Here is a 15157-nt window from a genome sequence, read left to right on the forward strand (position 1 = left end):
TTCGCCCCGCCCCCTTCCCTGAATAGCCAATGGCCACCACCAGTGGGCTTGAGCCCGCCCTCCCGCCTACGCAAGCACGAGGGGGCTGGGACCCGCAGGCCGGAAGTCTGGGCGGGGATGGTGGCCCCGAGGGAACAATCGCGGCCGAGTTTCCCGGCCCGTCACTGTGGCACGCAGCCTTTTTTTTTTTGACTCCGCCTGGGGTAGCCATTGTTTTCCCTGAGGAGTAGACCGGAGTGACGAGGTCTGTGAGACTATTCACAGCACAGTGACGTGGGAGCCCGGGAGACGGGGATGGGCTCGGGGGAAGGGTGCGAGGGCGGCCTCCACCCGGAAGGGGGCGGGGGACGGCGCTCCGGGGGAGTCGGCCGCCGGGCGTCGGGGCTGGGTCCCCGGCGGCCGGGCAGCCCCCCGGGCGAGGGCGCCCCGCGGCGGCCTGCCATCCCGTTTAGAGGCTTCGCGTCCTGTCGTTAGCATTAGCACGGCAGATGCCACCCCGACTTTACCGGACTTCTTGCGTCGGAATAATTATTCAGATTTATGGGGAAAGTGGCAAAGCTCCTACTGAGTCGTGCGTCCTCCGCCCGCGTCCCCCCTGCGGTCCCCGCACCGAGAGCCGGACTCCGTGCGTTGAGCGCCTTTCCCGCTCCCTGTGTGCGGGTCTAACCCAGAGCACCTGTCAGGCCCGAGGTGAGTGTCTCGCTTTGTGAGACCCTTTTGCTTGAAGAGGCCACTGAGGTCCCAGCGGGAGGTGAGTAGCAAGACAGGAAGGTCCTGGCCAGCCAGGCCCTTGATCCTGGGCCCCCCTTGCCCTTGGGCCCTCTGCTGTGGTTGTCCGACACCAGCTTCCCCTGAAGCCCCAGAAGTGCTTTCTTCAGAGAGCCTTGCTGTGCAGGTCAAAGTAGTGTCGCCGCCAGCAGCTGCTGATGCACATCCTTAGGTGCGCGTGCTGCTTTTTCTGGAAATTGATTCCCCAAAGCAGGATTGCGGGGGGGGGGGTCTACACAGTTTTGATTTTCTCATGTATCAGTGGGTACGTTTTTTCAAAGGATGTGGTTCTAACCTCTGGACTGTGTGTTGGAGTGCTCTTCCTGCAGCTCCTGGGCAGCCCAGGACAGGACCCGTTTCTAATTTCATAGCTAGTAGTGGAGCTGCTGGTTGCTTCACGTCTCCTGTTTATGGTGTTGGGAGTTCTGTTTCATGAATGTTCGTCTCAGTTACTAATTTTGTTTTAACTTTTTTATTCTTTTTGGTACCAGGGATTGAACTCAAGGCACTCAACCGCTGACCCACATCCCCAGCTCTATTTTGTATTTTATTTAGAGACAGGGTCTCACTGAGCTGCTTAGCACTTCACTTTTGCTGAGGCTGGCTTTGAACTTTTGATCCTCCTGCCTCAGCTTCCTGAGCCACTGGGATTATAGGCTCCACCGCGCCCTGCTTCAGTTGCTAATTTTTAAATCGAGCTTTTTGTTGTCTATAGTTTTTGCAGATGATATTCATGTGTTGAGAATAATGTATTTCTTTGCCGTATGTATCACACAGAGTTTCCCAGATTAAAAACTTGTTTTTTGACTGCATTTTGTTTTCATACTATGATTTGTCAAATAGGGTGTCTTTTCCCTTTTGGGCTTCTGTTATCTTGATTAAAGTTTTTCTCCCAACACCACCACCTGGATATACAACATAAAAATAATCGGATTTCTCTCAAAATACTTCTGTCCCTTCACACATGTAGGATCCCCACCCTGGTCTGTCTGGGTAGGAAGTTTTGCCTGGATGCAGAGTAAGCTGGCTGGGCACTGTTAATTGTGCTTGCACATGGACTTGGAGTTGGTCTTCCGTTGTGTGTACACACGTACACTTAATCTACTTCTAGCTGTGTTCTCTTTTCCTGTCAGGATATGGTTATGGCTTTTAGAGGTGGAACCGCTGCTGAGCTTGGACAGGAACACCACCTGGCAGCCACAGGGAAGGGTCCTCCCCGGCCCAATGAGGAGCAGAATCTGGGACCGGGAGACATAAGGACCCTGCTGCTTGTAAAATAAAAGTCTTCCTTTTTATTTCAAATCAGTCCTTTCCAAGTTAGTGTCACAAGTTGAGATCAGAGCCCTGGAGCTCCCTGGGGTAGGGAGGGGCAGGAAGACTGTGGTCCCTGCACCCATTCCAGTCCCTTTGTGAATGGGACTGGCAGCAGAGATGAGGCCTGGGTGTCTGCCTGCCTCCTCCCCTGCCAGCTCTGGCTCCTGCTCTGCCCCCTCAGCTACCACAGGGGTGAGGACAGATGGGGGCACTGGGGCCAGAGCAGGAGACAGTCCTGTGGAGGGTGTCCGTGGCCATCAGTGTTAGTGGTCAGAGCCCAGTCAGGCAGGTTAATGGGGTCTCCTCCTGCGGCCAGGGAAGGAGCTGCAGAGAGGCAGAGACCAGGCGCTGAGGGCCGCAGGCCACTCTGGTGCACGCCCAACCCAGCATGTGGACACCTTGGGGAGCACCAAGGCCAGGCTGCAGATCCCCTGGCATTGGGAAGCTCACCGTCGAGGGGAGGCAGGCTCCAGGCCAGCGGGGAGGAGGGGTTCAGATAGAGGACTGCCACTGCACAAAGCGCTTGGATTCCTGCCGGGTGGGGAAAGGACAGGAGGTGGGAACCTGGCTTGTACTGTGGGTCCCCAGGGTCGCCTCCCTCAGACCCAGGAGCCCAGGTCCCAGTCCTCCTCCCTCAGACCTTGCAGACCAGACCCAGCCTCCTCCCTCAGGCTAGAGTCTGTACCTGAGGGTTAAAAGGGTCGTCGTCATCAGTGTCCTCATAGTCGTCACTGGGGTATGAGGTGGGGAGTGGCAGAGAAGCAGGATGGGGACCCATCAGGAGGCCACACCCTCCCCAGCAGTGGCCCTGGGTGCTGCCTCCTGTCCCCTCCCCCAGGACCCTGCCCTCTCTCCCCTGCTGACCTGGGTGGGAAGAGGGCCCAGGCTCGGGGTAGGCTGCAGAGAGTGGTGGCCAGGGCCCCAGCAGACAGGAGGGAGAAGAGCAGCAGGAAGAGCAGGCCCTCCAGTGCGTCTTCACACAGGCCGCGCAGCGCCACACCGTAGTCCTGGGACGAGAGCCCAGGTGAGCGTGAGCACACTGGGCACGCATGCACCCTGCATTTCTGGTCAGTCTGCCTGGCCATGTACTCTGCGCACATCACCCAGGATCTGTGACTGTTTCCTCCCCTGTTAGAGGGCTGCAGAGGATGGTCTTTCATGCTCACAGGCCTCTTCCCAGCCTGAGCCTTGGCCAAGCACGAGCCTTGCACCCCATCCCATTTCCCCACAGAACCCCTGCACCCAGCCAGCCCAGTATATCCACTGGCACCCCAAGAGCTGCCCTTCCCTCCTGCCTTAGCAGGCAGGCCCTGCGTGGCTACCTCCCTGCCACCCAGAGCTCAGGACATCAGCTGTGCCTAGGATTGCTCAACCTGGGCACTGTTGGCATTTGGGGCCAGATAGTTCTCTAACGTGGGGCTGTCCTGTGCACTGTGGGATGTTGAGTAGTGTCCCCAACTTCTACTCCCTTCCTGCAATTGTACAGGCAGACTCGTCTCCTCACATTGTCAAATGTCCCCTGGGTCTGCAGTCACTACCTTAGAAGAACACCTGGGGAACACCTGGAGTGACACTCTGAATCACACCTGGTGTGACAGCGCCCACTAGCTACCGTGCCCTGAACGTCCAGCAGCACAGCCCAGGTTCCTCCGCAGGGGCAGACTGACTGCTCTGGGCTAGCCCTCCTCCGAGTACTGGGGACCCCCAGGAAACAGGACAAAGAAGGTCACTTAGACGGTGGTGAGCTGTTTAAGCAGTCCTGGGTGGAGGCCACAAGGGAGCGGTCAGGCCTGCAGAGGGGCCAGGAGTGAACCAGGCAGATGATGGGCAGCTGGGCTGATGTGGGCAGAGGCCAGAGAGTTGTGGCCAAGGCTGCCACGAAGGCCCTCATAGGCCAGGGCAAGGAGCCCAGCTTTTAATCCTTGTGCAGAGGGGATCACGGGAGGCTTTAAGCGGAGGAAGGCCTTGATCGGATTGTGTGTTGAAAGCATCGCCAGCTGTTGGCTGCTGTTGGACAGATGGAGTGGGCAAGAGGGGACAGGAAGGAGGTGCCCGTGGTCACTGGGCAGGAGGTGAGGAGACCAGAACCTGGTGGCAGTGGCAGCTGAATGGAATGGTGGCTGGAGTCCAGATGGGTTCAGAAGCAGGGTGGCAGGACTTGGGAGAGGGAGGCAGAGGTGAGGACAGTCAGCAAGAGCGTGTGCCTGAGCTGCCTTGCACACCTGCAGTGGGCGTGCCCGTCAGGGTCATGAGCAGCACTGCCTGGACCTGCCAGGTGCGAGGACATCCTTTCCCCTTTACATTAAACAGCCCTGCCCAGCAGGGCCCACACTCATTATGCTGCTGCCTTTGGCAGTATAGGAAACAGTGGAAACCCACAGGGGACAAGCCACTTGCCCAGAGTCATACAGCCTGGAAGGGGCAAACATGGGCTCCAGAGCCACCCTCCTTCCTCCTCATCCCTGATGTCCCTTGTCCCTGATTTTAGTGTGTGAGGAACCAGGGCCCCAGGGTCACATGGCACATCAGTGGAGGGCAGTGGCTCTGACCATCCTCCTCCCTCCCTTCACAAAGGAGCAAGCATGTTGCAGCCCTGTTCCCACCTCCCTGAGAGCAGTGCAGGGGCTCAGTGGCCACCCTGCAGCCTGTCTCAGCTCAGCTATTTAGCAATGTTGCACATGGACTCAGCACCCTGGGCCTGTTTTTTGGTGTGAAGGTGTCAGGTGCCTAGCACGTCCTGGTTTCATGTAAGCACCTCCCAGAATTGCATGGCACACTCCTGGGAAGGCCATGCCTGTTCCCTGAGCTTGGCGTCCCTGCTCAGGGGAAGGTCAGGAGTGGGAGAAGGTGGCCAAGGAGGATGTGTCTTCTGGGGTGGGGGCTAGGTCTACTGCAGTGGAAACTGTGGTGGATGGATGAGGACATCCCAGCAGCAGAAGGGTAGAGAGCTGCACTCAGGGGCAGTGGGAAGTGTGCAAGGAGAGGAATGAGGGCTGAGAGACCTCCCCTGGGGAGGAGGGCCTGGGAGGGGCGGAGTCACCTTGTGCAGGCCACGGCAGTGTAGCAGTGCCACCAGCTGGTGGAAGTTTCCCTCTGTCACATTCAGGGTCTCCTCCAAGGACAGCAGAGGCTTCTACCATGGGAATGGAGGTAGTTATCCCACCTACTCATCAGGACGTCTGCCCAGCTCCACAGGATCCGCCCATAGCACATGAACCCGCCCCTAGAGACCGGTTCAGGCCACACCCTTCACATAGGCTCCTCCCACAACTCATGCTTTCAATCCCCAAAGAGACCTACCCAGCTCTGCATTCTGGGTCCCCCCATGTATCCAACCTGTCCTTTCTGCTGCTCAGGCCCCTCCCACCCTGCCCTCCTTCTCTTTGGTCTGCAGACCTGTGCAGATGGGAACTGGGGAACTGCTTCTCGCTCCAGGCCCTGCAGCTGGGAGTGGATATTGGCCAGAGCTCTCTGGGACAGAGTCAGCCTCTGCAGGAAGACAGGAGGAAGGAGGACCCTGTGGGTGATACCCCTGTCCCTCTCTCTACTCTTGGGACACAGGACCCTGGGCCCCAGCACCCTACTCCACCCCTTAAACTCAGGAATCCAGTCCCCAGCCCTGCCCTCCTCCCTTGGGGGTCCACATTCAGGGTTCCTCCATGCCCATTTCCCTTGTCCTCAGCCCTCACCTGTTGGAAGGGGTTGGTGATGGCCTGGTTGCACAGGAAGTAATAGTTCAGGATGTCTAAAGGGAGGGGCAAGGGGAGCAGGCGGTGAGCCTGGCCCCAGAACCCTCCTTGGGGAAGCCGAAGGTCCACCCCCACCTCAGGGACCCTCAGAAGACTAAGCTGACTGGACTGCAGCAGCCAGGTCCTTACCTGAGCCCAGGTCCATGCCCCTGACCCCCTGTCCCCTCCTGATCTCCCTTCTCCTCCTGATCCTAACGTCTTTACCCAGCCTTCACAGCATCCTGGACAGATGCTGAGCTTCCCTAGGACAGGCTGACAGCCATCACCCATCCCAGGCAGGCCTGGGCAAAGGGAGGCCTAGTAAAGCAGGGACCGTAGGAATCACCTGAGCTGAGCCCAGTCTCCTCCTGGGTCAGGTTCAGAACATAGGTGTCTGGATTGGAGCAGAAGTCACTGAGGCCCTGAGTGAGAGAGCAGGGGGCACTCAGGCCAGAAACAGCCACTTTCACAGTCCACAGAGCTTAGCACCCAGCCCCCAGCCCCCAGCCCTCCTCCCTCGGACACAGGGGTCCAGGCCCAGCCCATTTCCCTCAGACACGGGGTCCAAATCCTAACCCTTTCATTCTATTCTCTCAGGACCCTGGAAACCACCCCCAAATCTCAGAACTGTGATGGTGTCTTCCACGCCCTTTCTCTCAGGGCCGAATGCATTAAGCTTCCCCTGCCCCAGGACTCGGGGTCCTACCCCACTGAACGTAGAGCCCTCAGAACTCACCACGGCCGTGGCTGCCTCGAGGCCCATGGAGCCCCAGCTTAGGACAAGCACCACGAGGCTCATAGCAGTCATCCTAGTGGGGAAGGGCGTTGGTTTCAGGGTTCACAATCGCTCCACCCTGCCCTTCCCCTCCACACCAGATCCCACTGCTGCCCACCCCTCCCCCCACCAGGCTCTGGATCCTGGGGTGGAGGAGCAGGGGTGGTGGGGACAGTGTTTGCTGACGTCAGATTTAACAGCTGGCACCTGCCAGTGTGGTAGAGACGGACAGCAGTCTGGGCTGGCGGGTCAGCAACCTGCCTCCTAGAGGTTCTGCCTACCTTACCTGGGACCCTGGAAGCCACTGCTCACTTTTGAGCTCAACTGCCTGGGCTTTGAATTTTGCAAGGTCCAGTATCCCTGCTGACCAGGCCTGCGCCCAGGTCACCCACAGCCCCGTCAGCTGCCCTTCAGCCCTGTCTCTACAGAGGAGTGGAGATTGTTCCTGGATTGAAATGTGAACCTGGCTGCTCCCTGAGTGGGCTCAGGCCGGTCAGTGGAGGGTCAGCAGCAAGAAGAGCACTACAGTGTGTGGAACTGAAGGCCTGCCTTGCCTCACCGTGTCTCACCCATCTCCAAGCTCAGTGGGGGCCTGAGTGGGTAGCAGGACTCTCCGCCATGGTGGTATGCAGAAGGCAGCTGCAGCCCCGGCCTCTCTCCCACTCCTGCTGGGGCAGGGAGGATGAAGAGCCCTTCTAATGATAGGCGGACTGGGTTTGAAGGCCAGCGGTAGCACACCCTGGCTGTGTGGCTCTGAGCAAGCTGCCCAGCCTCTCTGAGCTTCACTCTCCCTGGTTAAACAAGGAGCGCAGCCTGCCTCAGTGACGAGGGTGAGGGTTCCATGAAGTGCCAAGAAGAGCTAGGTGTTAACTAAGAGCAGGGTGCTGCGGCTCCCCTTGGCAGCCTTCTGCCTCAGGTTCCTGGAGCCCACTGGTACCTCCTTCCTGGGGCCACTGTGGCCATGGAGGACTCAGTGTGTGGCCCTCAATAGAAGTCAATGGCCATCCTCATCTGTACTGTTGGTGTGATCAAGGTGCCCGATGGTGTGGCACATTGCAAGGCTGTTCTAGGTGTCATCTCTGTCTGCATGTCTAGCTGTGGGAGGACCCTGGTCCCTGACATTAGAGCCATGAGACTGAGTTCCCACGGCCAGGGAAATGCGGGGCACCCCCCATGCCCACTGTGGGAAGTGCCAGCAGCCGGGGCTGCCCAACTCACACGACCACCAGCCACTTGCTCTGCTTCGCCAGGCCCACGAGGGTGAAGAGGCAGACCAGGAGCTCCAGGAGCAGCAGGAGGACATAGGCCAGCCACCTGGGGGCCGAAGGGCAGAGGCGGTGGACCCAGGGAGGCCCGCCGCATCCCCGCAGCACCCCAGCCCAGCCCCGCCTGGGAGGAGGCCCAAGTGCCCTCCCTGCTCCCAGTGCCCGTGAGCCACCACCAGCTCATCTGTGAAGGGGGTGCTTGGGTAGACAGGACACTGGGGCACGGGTGGGTCCCAGGGTGTGAACACCTGGCACCCAACCCTGACTGGCCCACACTCAAGGTCTGTGACTATGGACTTGATTTGGCTTCTCTGAGCCTGCAAACCCAGCCCTGCAGAACCGGAACCAGCACCAAGGATCTCACCACAGAACTTGGGGGTGTGGTGCATAGATGGGGGGCTACCTGGGCCTCAACCCCGGCCCGCCTCCTAACCGGCTGTGTAACTCCTGGGACTTCACCTCCTGGCCTCAGTTTCCCTGCCGTGCTGGGAGACAACGGCATGGCTTGCAAAGGTTGTTGGTCTAAGAGAGGGACATGCTCGTGGACCCACCTGAATAGTAGCCTGGGTGCCAAGGAGGGAGCTTTCAGTGTGTTCAAGGATCGCTAAACATTAGTAATTCACCGGACTTGCCTGGGTGGGGCCTGGGAGGCCACAGATGGGCCACACACAGGAAGCACCAGATGATCAAGTGGTTTCCTCCTCGCGTCCCACAGAGCCGCAGGCTGCCCTCCCAGCCCTTGCCCCTGACTCTCCCTCCAGGGCCCTGCCTTGTAGTCGAGGGACTCTCGAATGCTGGGCACTTTGCTACTTCCACAAGGGTCCAACCCAAGATGTTCCCTGGAAACAATCCCAGCCACGTCCTCATAGCTACCCTCTCCAACAGCCCAGGCCCAGCTCACGGGCCCTGAGCCTGGTGAGATGCTAACCTGGTCTGCAGCCCACGCCAGCCTGCCTCCTGCCCTCTGCTGCTCAGCATTCCCTGCTCACCCTGTTCAGCCCCCACGTGTCTGCACCCAGGACCCAGAGCCCAGGGCCTCATTCCCACCTCAGCCCCTTCCCCCCAAATGAAGGAAATAATCCTAGTGAACAAAGCAATAGAACTCATCCTCCTTGCTGCTGGGAAGGGCGGCTGCCCCCGGGGTCTGCACAGCCGGTCCCTGCCTCCTCAGCATCACCTACTCCACGTGGCCTTCCCGGGCCCTCTGGTGCTGACCACCAGCCTGTCCCCACCCCAACCTCTTTCCCATCTACTTTTCTCAGAGCCCTCCCCAGCCAGCACCTTACAGTGCTTGGCCTGTGCGATTGTTTCTTACTGGTCTAGACGAGGACAGGGCAGGCCTTCCTCTGACTTCCTGACTGTTCTGTCCAGCTCCAGGGGTGTTGGCACTGTACTGACCCACTGCCAGTGCTCTCTGTGTGCCAGTGACCGTCCCCAGCACCCAGCAGATACTAACTCAGTCCGGTGAGGGGGCACCGCAGGAGGTTCCCTGCACAGGGGCAAGCGAGTGGCCCTGGGGACCAGTGGCCCTCAGGATGGCAGAGGTGGGCCGCCTCCCTCATCACGGTGCTGAAGAAACGTGCTGGCTGAACTCCGAGCCATACGGAGATCGAGGGAGTGGGCTCCTAACCAGGTTGCGAGAGTGACTTATTGAGAGTGAATAAATGACGATGTGGTTGAGGGGGTGGTGGCCAATGGGGGAATAGTGAGTGCGAGGGTGGGACCCAGTCACCCAATCCCCTCCACGCACTGAGGCTCCTCAGCCTTGTCAAATTGACATTTGGGGCTGGATGTTTCTGGGGAGCCTGTGCCTGGTAGGATGGTGAACAGCTCCCTGGCCTCCACCCACTGGGTGGCCGGAGCACCCCTTCCCTCAGTTGTGACAACCCAAAATGACTCCAGAAACTGCCTGGTGTTCCCTGGGGTCCCAGCTTGAGAACTCCTGCTGCACAGGGGTCCTGCCTCTTACCTGTACTCCTCCACAAAGGACACATCTTCAGCCACCTGCAGGGGGCTCAAGGGCACTCCCTGCCAGAAGGCCAGCCCCTGCAATTGCTGGGCCACAGCCTCCGCCTGCCGCCGAGCTCCCCGGGTGGCCGCCACCAGCTCTGTGCGCTGTGCCAGCACCTCCTCTAGGGTGGTCAGCTCTGTCCTCACCGCCTCGCCCAGCTTCTCCACTGTCTCTACCACCTGGGGAGGGAGGGGCTCGGGTCTGGGGAGGAAGTCCTCCAGGGCTGGATCAAGGGGGGGGGGCTCTGGGGGGTGGGCAGGAGAAAGCAGTGGCAGGGGTCTGGGGCACCTGAGGACTGAGCACAGAGGTCTGGGAGGGCTTCTGTGGCTTAGGGGAGCTCTGGGTGGTCAGTCACTGGAGCTGGAGTAAATTCCAGGACTGGACTGAAGTTGGGGGTCTTAGATCTGAGGTGCTCATTTGCCTTCCTGAGTCTGGGATCTCTAGTCTAAGTGCCCTTATCTTTAAGTTTGGAGGTGGGGCTGCAGGGCTGGGTCCCTGGGCTTGCGTTTGGGCCAAGGATCAGGTCTGGGGTCCTGGATCTGACTCCAGGGTTTGGCCTCTGGTGTGGGCTGCAAGATGGATCTGGGCCTGGAACAGGACGTGAATCTGGGGAATCTGGGGTCTAGTCCTGGCCAGCTCTGGATCTGGCACAAGGTTTGCAGCAGGGAGGGCTGAGTGATGGCCTGAGGCCCCCTGTCTGCGGTACCGTCTGAGCCCGAGTCCCAAGTCTCAGGTAGGGGTCTGTGTTTGGGTCCCTCTGACCCTGAGTGCAGGGTCCCATGTTCCTGTGTGGGGGACCAGTCTGGGTGTGAGTCAGGGATCTGGCCAGTCACTGGCCCCCTCACCAGGTGGTCAATGGTGCTGAGCGTGTGGTTGGCGTGCAGCAGTGCCGAGCTGAGCTGGGACACCCCATCACTGGTCTCGCTGTTGCCATAGAAACCAATGCCAATGCCAGCACTGAGAGGGGGAGGAGGGAGAGGAAATCTCAACCGGTCTGGGACCCCACTCGGGGCCACTGTCTCCCCACATGTACCCCCTCTGCCCCACCTCTTCATCCACCTATCCCGTCTCCTCGCCCACCCCATTGGTCCAGCCAGCCGTGGGAAAGAATGTCTCCGGCTGGGCCCCCACCGGTTGCCAAGGTAACGAGAAGACCTCACTCCCCCAGCTGGAGGGACGTCATTGTGATGCTAATGGTGGGTGGAGTGGTGGAGGGGAGGGAGCCCCCAGATTTAACTCACACCTCCCCAGAGCAGAACCCTGGGCACACCCAGCACTGTGAGAGGTCTTCTCCTCCCAATGACCACCTGCCCCACGCCCATCTCCATCCTCCTCAAGAGTCCAGCTTTCTCAGCTCGTCCTGGAGTCCATAGAGCCCAGACATCCTCTGCCCCTGCCCCCTGGGGGTTCCTGGGATTGCAGGATTCCCCAGCACCATCCTCTCCCAGGGACACGGAGGAGCTCTGGCCTTCCCCTACCCCACCCAATAACCCTAGCATCTGGCCTGCTGGCAGGGGAGGAGAGGAATGTGGGAGGAGGGGCTGGAGGACGGGCCAGGAGCTGGGGTGTCCCTGCCCGGTGCCCCCAGGCCAACACACGGAGCTCCATTGTGGAGTCTGAGTCTGGAGACCCATTCCCTGCCCCCAGTCAGTGTCCCACAGTGGAGGGGCGAGAGCCTGGGCCCTCCCAGTTCCCACCCGTCCCTGGGATGGGCGCCCAGTGCCCCCGCCCCATTGTTCAGAGCCCTACAAAGCCCTTCTTGTTCCCAGGCCTGGGGGCTGAGGCCGTGTCTCTCCCCCACTGGGCCTTTGTCTGCCTCCCCCATCCACCCCCATCTGGAGAGCCTGCTGAGGAGCTGTCTTGGATACAGGACACCCAGCCTCCCCACACCCCCAGTCAGACACCCTCTTCTCCCTGAAGTAAGCCAGCAGAGCCAGGGCTGGGGGACCAGCTCTCAGCCACGCCCTCGTGAGCTGTGGGAGCCGCCCTAGCTGCCTCCTCCGCTGGCTACCTCTGGGGTGCAGGACGCTGTCCCTGCCTAGTGGGTTCCACCCTGCCAGGGAGGGGGCTGGCTGGCTCTTGGTAAGGGACTTGTTCTCAGAAGAAGCCCCTGGGTCCCTCCTGGAGGTTGGGAGGTCATCTCCGCCCTGCCCCTACATGTGGCATTGAAATATGGCCTTCTCTCCCTGCTAGACCCTTCCTCTTTCCAAACTGGACATGACAACCCCAGATCCAGCAGCCACCTTGAGAGGGAATTAGAGCTGGCTGGGATCACGTGGCCTGTGTCCCTGCGGGCAGGCCAGGGCTCTGGGCTGCTTCCATCACAGGAGATAGGCCACAGCAGCTGTCGGATGCTAATGAGTCAGGAATGGCATCGCTAGTGCCAGTTAGCACTTACTGAGGACAGCAGTGGGCGGCCTGTGCACTCTCCCATCTCTTACCATCCCCAGAAGGTGGGTGGTACTGTAAAACCCATTTCACAGATGCAGAAACTGAGCCACAGGGAGATCATATCACTTCACTCAGCTCCCGGATGGGAGGGCCACTGAAACCAGGCACCTGACCAGCCCCAAGCCCTTAACCTACACTTCCTGCCAGGCTGGCTGCCTGGGGAAAGTCATTCCCCTTCTAAGCTCCACTCCTCCATCCGTTGCATAGGGAAGTTCTCCCTGCGGAAGGTGAGGGGGCAGGGTCTCACCTGTCTCCTGCCCTGTGCTCTGATGAAGACCTGCCATCATGGGGAAGCCCTGCCCCCTCTCCCACCTGCCCTGGGTCCCCGTTACCAGCCGACGAGGAGGGCAGCCACGCAGCTCCAGGTGACACAGCCTCCGCCTGGTGGGGTACTCTTGGCCCCTGGGGGCTCTGGGGGGCGGCAACAGCAGAAGCGGATGAGGTAGACAGCAATGAAGACGAGGCTCAGGCCCAAGCCCAGGCCTGCCAAGGCCGCCACCAGCAACAGGGCCTGGGAAGGGGTACATGAAGCCTTGGAGGGCACCGGCGTGTCCTGGACTTGGAGCCCCTCCCTGTCAGGCATTTAGGTTTGAAGTGAAAGATGGGGTCCCCAGCCACCCCCCAGGCTGGCAGCTGGGGCTCCGAGACCTAGGACTGGGTTGCTTTCAGCTGGACGCCCAGCTCTGCTTTGTCCTCCATGGCTGCGTGACCTTCAGAAGGGCCCTCCCCTCTCTGAGCCTCTGTGTCCTGAGGACCTGCTGAGGTTGCCCTGGAACCGTGGGAACAGGGCGGGTGGGTACCTAGTCCTGTGCCAGGGCAGTCGCCTCCCTCCCTCCTCTCTCTGCTCTCTCCCCTGCTGCCGAGCTCACACACCCACCGCAGCACCAGTCTGTCACCCAGGGACTGCAGGATGGGGTGCTCTGTGACAGCATGAGTGCACACAAGACTCAGAGGTGCAGATTGGGAGAGGAAGGCAGAGCGGAGCAGAGATGGGGGCAGACACAGCCAGACAAGATGGGAGATGCAGAGATGAGGCCGAAGAAGACGAGACCAAGGGTCCAGTCTGAGACAGGACAGAGAATGCGGGGGCGGGGGCAGGGAGGGAGGTAGAACCACAGACAACAGCAGAGAGATGGGGCAGAGATGCAGCCAGACCCAGAGGCAGGCAGAGACCGTGGACACAGCGGGAGCCACCTGGCAGAACAGCAGGGCTGTTGGCACAGTGGGCAGGGCTTCCAGCAACCTGTGCCATCCCACCTGCCTGGAGGTGCAGGGTGGGGCGGGGTGTGCCTTGAGCCACACAGCACATGGGACAGCACCAGGATCAGGAGCAACCCCTGCTCTTGAGGCTGTCCCCTAAACTGGAGGTGTGTGTGTCTGTGAGGGAGAGCAGCATGTGCAGTGTGTGTTGCTGGCTGAGTCTGGCTGCTTGTTTTTGAGTTGGACTGCCACAAGACAGATCCTGGAGCATGCCTGTGTGTGAAGTGTGTGCACACTGAGGTGCCCTGGCCTGCAGGTGAGAAGATACCTGTGGGCATTCACACTGAGTCTGGAGGCTCAATGTCATGTGTGTGTGTGTGTGTGTGTGTGTGTGTATGTGTGTATGTGAATGAGTGGCACAGTCAACATTTGTGTGTGTGTGTGTGTATGAGGATGTATGTGAGGGTGTCAGTTCGTAAGCAAGTGTGCATGTGAGTGTGTTGAGTGTGAATTAGTACATGTGTGCATGTAGGTGTGTGCATATGTGAATGTGTTTGTGTATATACACAGGAGGGTATGTGTGAGTATGGATGTGTATGGATGTAAGTGTGATTCAAGTGCGCATGTTGAGCTAGTGTTTGTGTGCATGGGTGTGCATATATCCATGTGTGTTTAGTGTGTACATGAGTGTGTATATGTGCATGTGTCTGTACATGTGCACATGTGTATATGTGTTAATGTGCACATGAGTGTGTGTGTCTACATCTGGGGGTGTGTGTATATGATGTGTGTCTCTGAGTCCCTGATGGTATGCCCACCTGTGCCCCAGGTGGTCTTCTCTAGGGAGGAGAATGTCCTGGGGGGTTGTGCCAGCATGTCCCAGCAGTGACCTGACTCAGGATGGGGTGAAGAGAACCCCTCTGAGCCCTCAGGGAGGTGCCTGAGGCCCCAGAGCCCCGGGGCCGGTGTGGATGGGGAGGTCCAGGTGTGGGTGGAGGGGCTGGAGGTTGTGATTGTGTAATGTAGCTGTGGGCGAGGGGATGGCGGTCCCTTTCGGTGGGGAGAGGGGGCGGCGTGGAGTAGGCAAGGAGGAGCCGCTCAGGGCTGTGCCAGCCGTGACCCAAATAGCTACACACAGCTCCCATCCTCTCTCTGAGGTTCCGGAAACCCCACTCCTCCTAAGCTCTCCCAACCCCAGACCCACTTCCCAGAAGCAACCAGGGCAGAGGGAGTGGTCCGGACCCTACAGGCAGGGCCTGGGACCCATGCTGGGGCACCAGGACCCCCAGCCCCCCACCCGGTCCCCAGCTCAGCCAGCCTTTCTCCTCATTAATCTCAAAGTCAAGCACTTGAAGCAAACTGGGTCAGGGGATAGTTCTTTTTTCCTTCCAGAGGGACCTGGCCTCAGTGAGGTTCCCACACCAGCCCCACCCTCCAGGACCAAGTCTATCAGCCCCTGGGTTCCCCAAACCCAACCTCGTCCCTGCCCGCACCTTGTCCGCGTCCCCCGCCCGCCCCTCCTGTCCTGGGCAGACTGGAAACGTCCTCTCCCGACACCGCCTCATTTCCCTGCCCCGGCCCTGAAAGCCCCCTTCCCTGTCTAAGGGTCTCAGTCCCACCCCAGAACAGGCACCCCCCCACCCCG

At 59.7% G+C, this 15157-nt stretch overlaps 1 protein-coding gene and 1 long non-coding RNA gene across 4 annotated transcripts; one reads left to right on the forward strand and one right to left on the reverse strand.

Moving 5' to 3' along the window:
* Nucleotides 1-1580, forward strand: LOC107158941. Of its 2 annotated transcripts, XR_001505678.2 has the most exons (3): nucleotides 87-244; nucleotides 475-690; nucleotides 1260-1580. It is a non-coding gene; the product is annotated as an uncharacterized LOC107158941 (long non-coding RNA). The 2 variants fall into 2 exon arrangements; XR_007343278.1 differs by having other exon boundaries at nucleotides 1-690.
* Nucleotides 1581-2040: 460 nt separating this feature from the next.
* On the reverse strand, nucleotides 2041-13299 carry Ttyh1 (tweety family member 1). Of its 2 annotated transcripts, XM_048791654.1 has the most exons (13): nucleotides 13190-13259; nucleotides 12645-12823; nucleotides 9820-10040; nucleotides 7804-7899; nucleotides 6547-6619; nucleotides 6157-6232; nucleotides 5772-5827; nucleotides 5479-5571; nucleotides 5123-5215; nucleotides 2947-3089; nucleotides 2768-2813; nucleotides 2533-2613; nucleotides 2041-2406 (listed from the first exon to the last, which is right to left on the reverse strand). In XM_048791654.1, exons 1-12 carry the CDS (start codon nucleotides 13242-13244, stop codon nucleotides 2575-2577), a joined length of 1170 nt encoding a protein of 389 aa, XP_048647611.1. In that variant the 5' UTR covers nucleotides 13245-13259; the 3' UTR covers nucleotides 2041-2406; nucleotides 2533-2574. The 2 variants fall into 2 exon arrangements, with proteins under 2 accessions (XP_048647611.1, XP_048647612.1); XM_048791655.1 differs by lacking the exons at nucleotides 2041-2406; nucleotides 2533-2613; nucleotides 2768-2813; nucleotides 2947-3089; nucleotides 5479-5571 and adding an exon at nucleotides 3128-4239 and having other exon boundaries at nucleotides 13190-13299.
* Nucleotides 13300-15157: the final 1858 nt, after the last annotated feature.

Source organism: Marmota marmota, unplaced genomic scaffold (genome assembly GCF_001458135.2).
Source record: "Marmota marmota marmota unplaced genomic scaffold, marMar, whole genome shotgun sequence".
Lineage (NCBI taxonomy): Eukaryota > Metazoa > Chordata > Mammalia > Rodentia > Sciuridae > Marmota > Marmota marmota.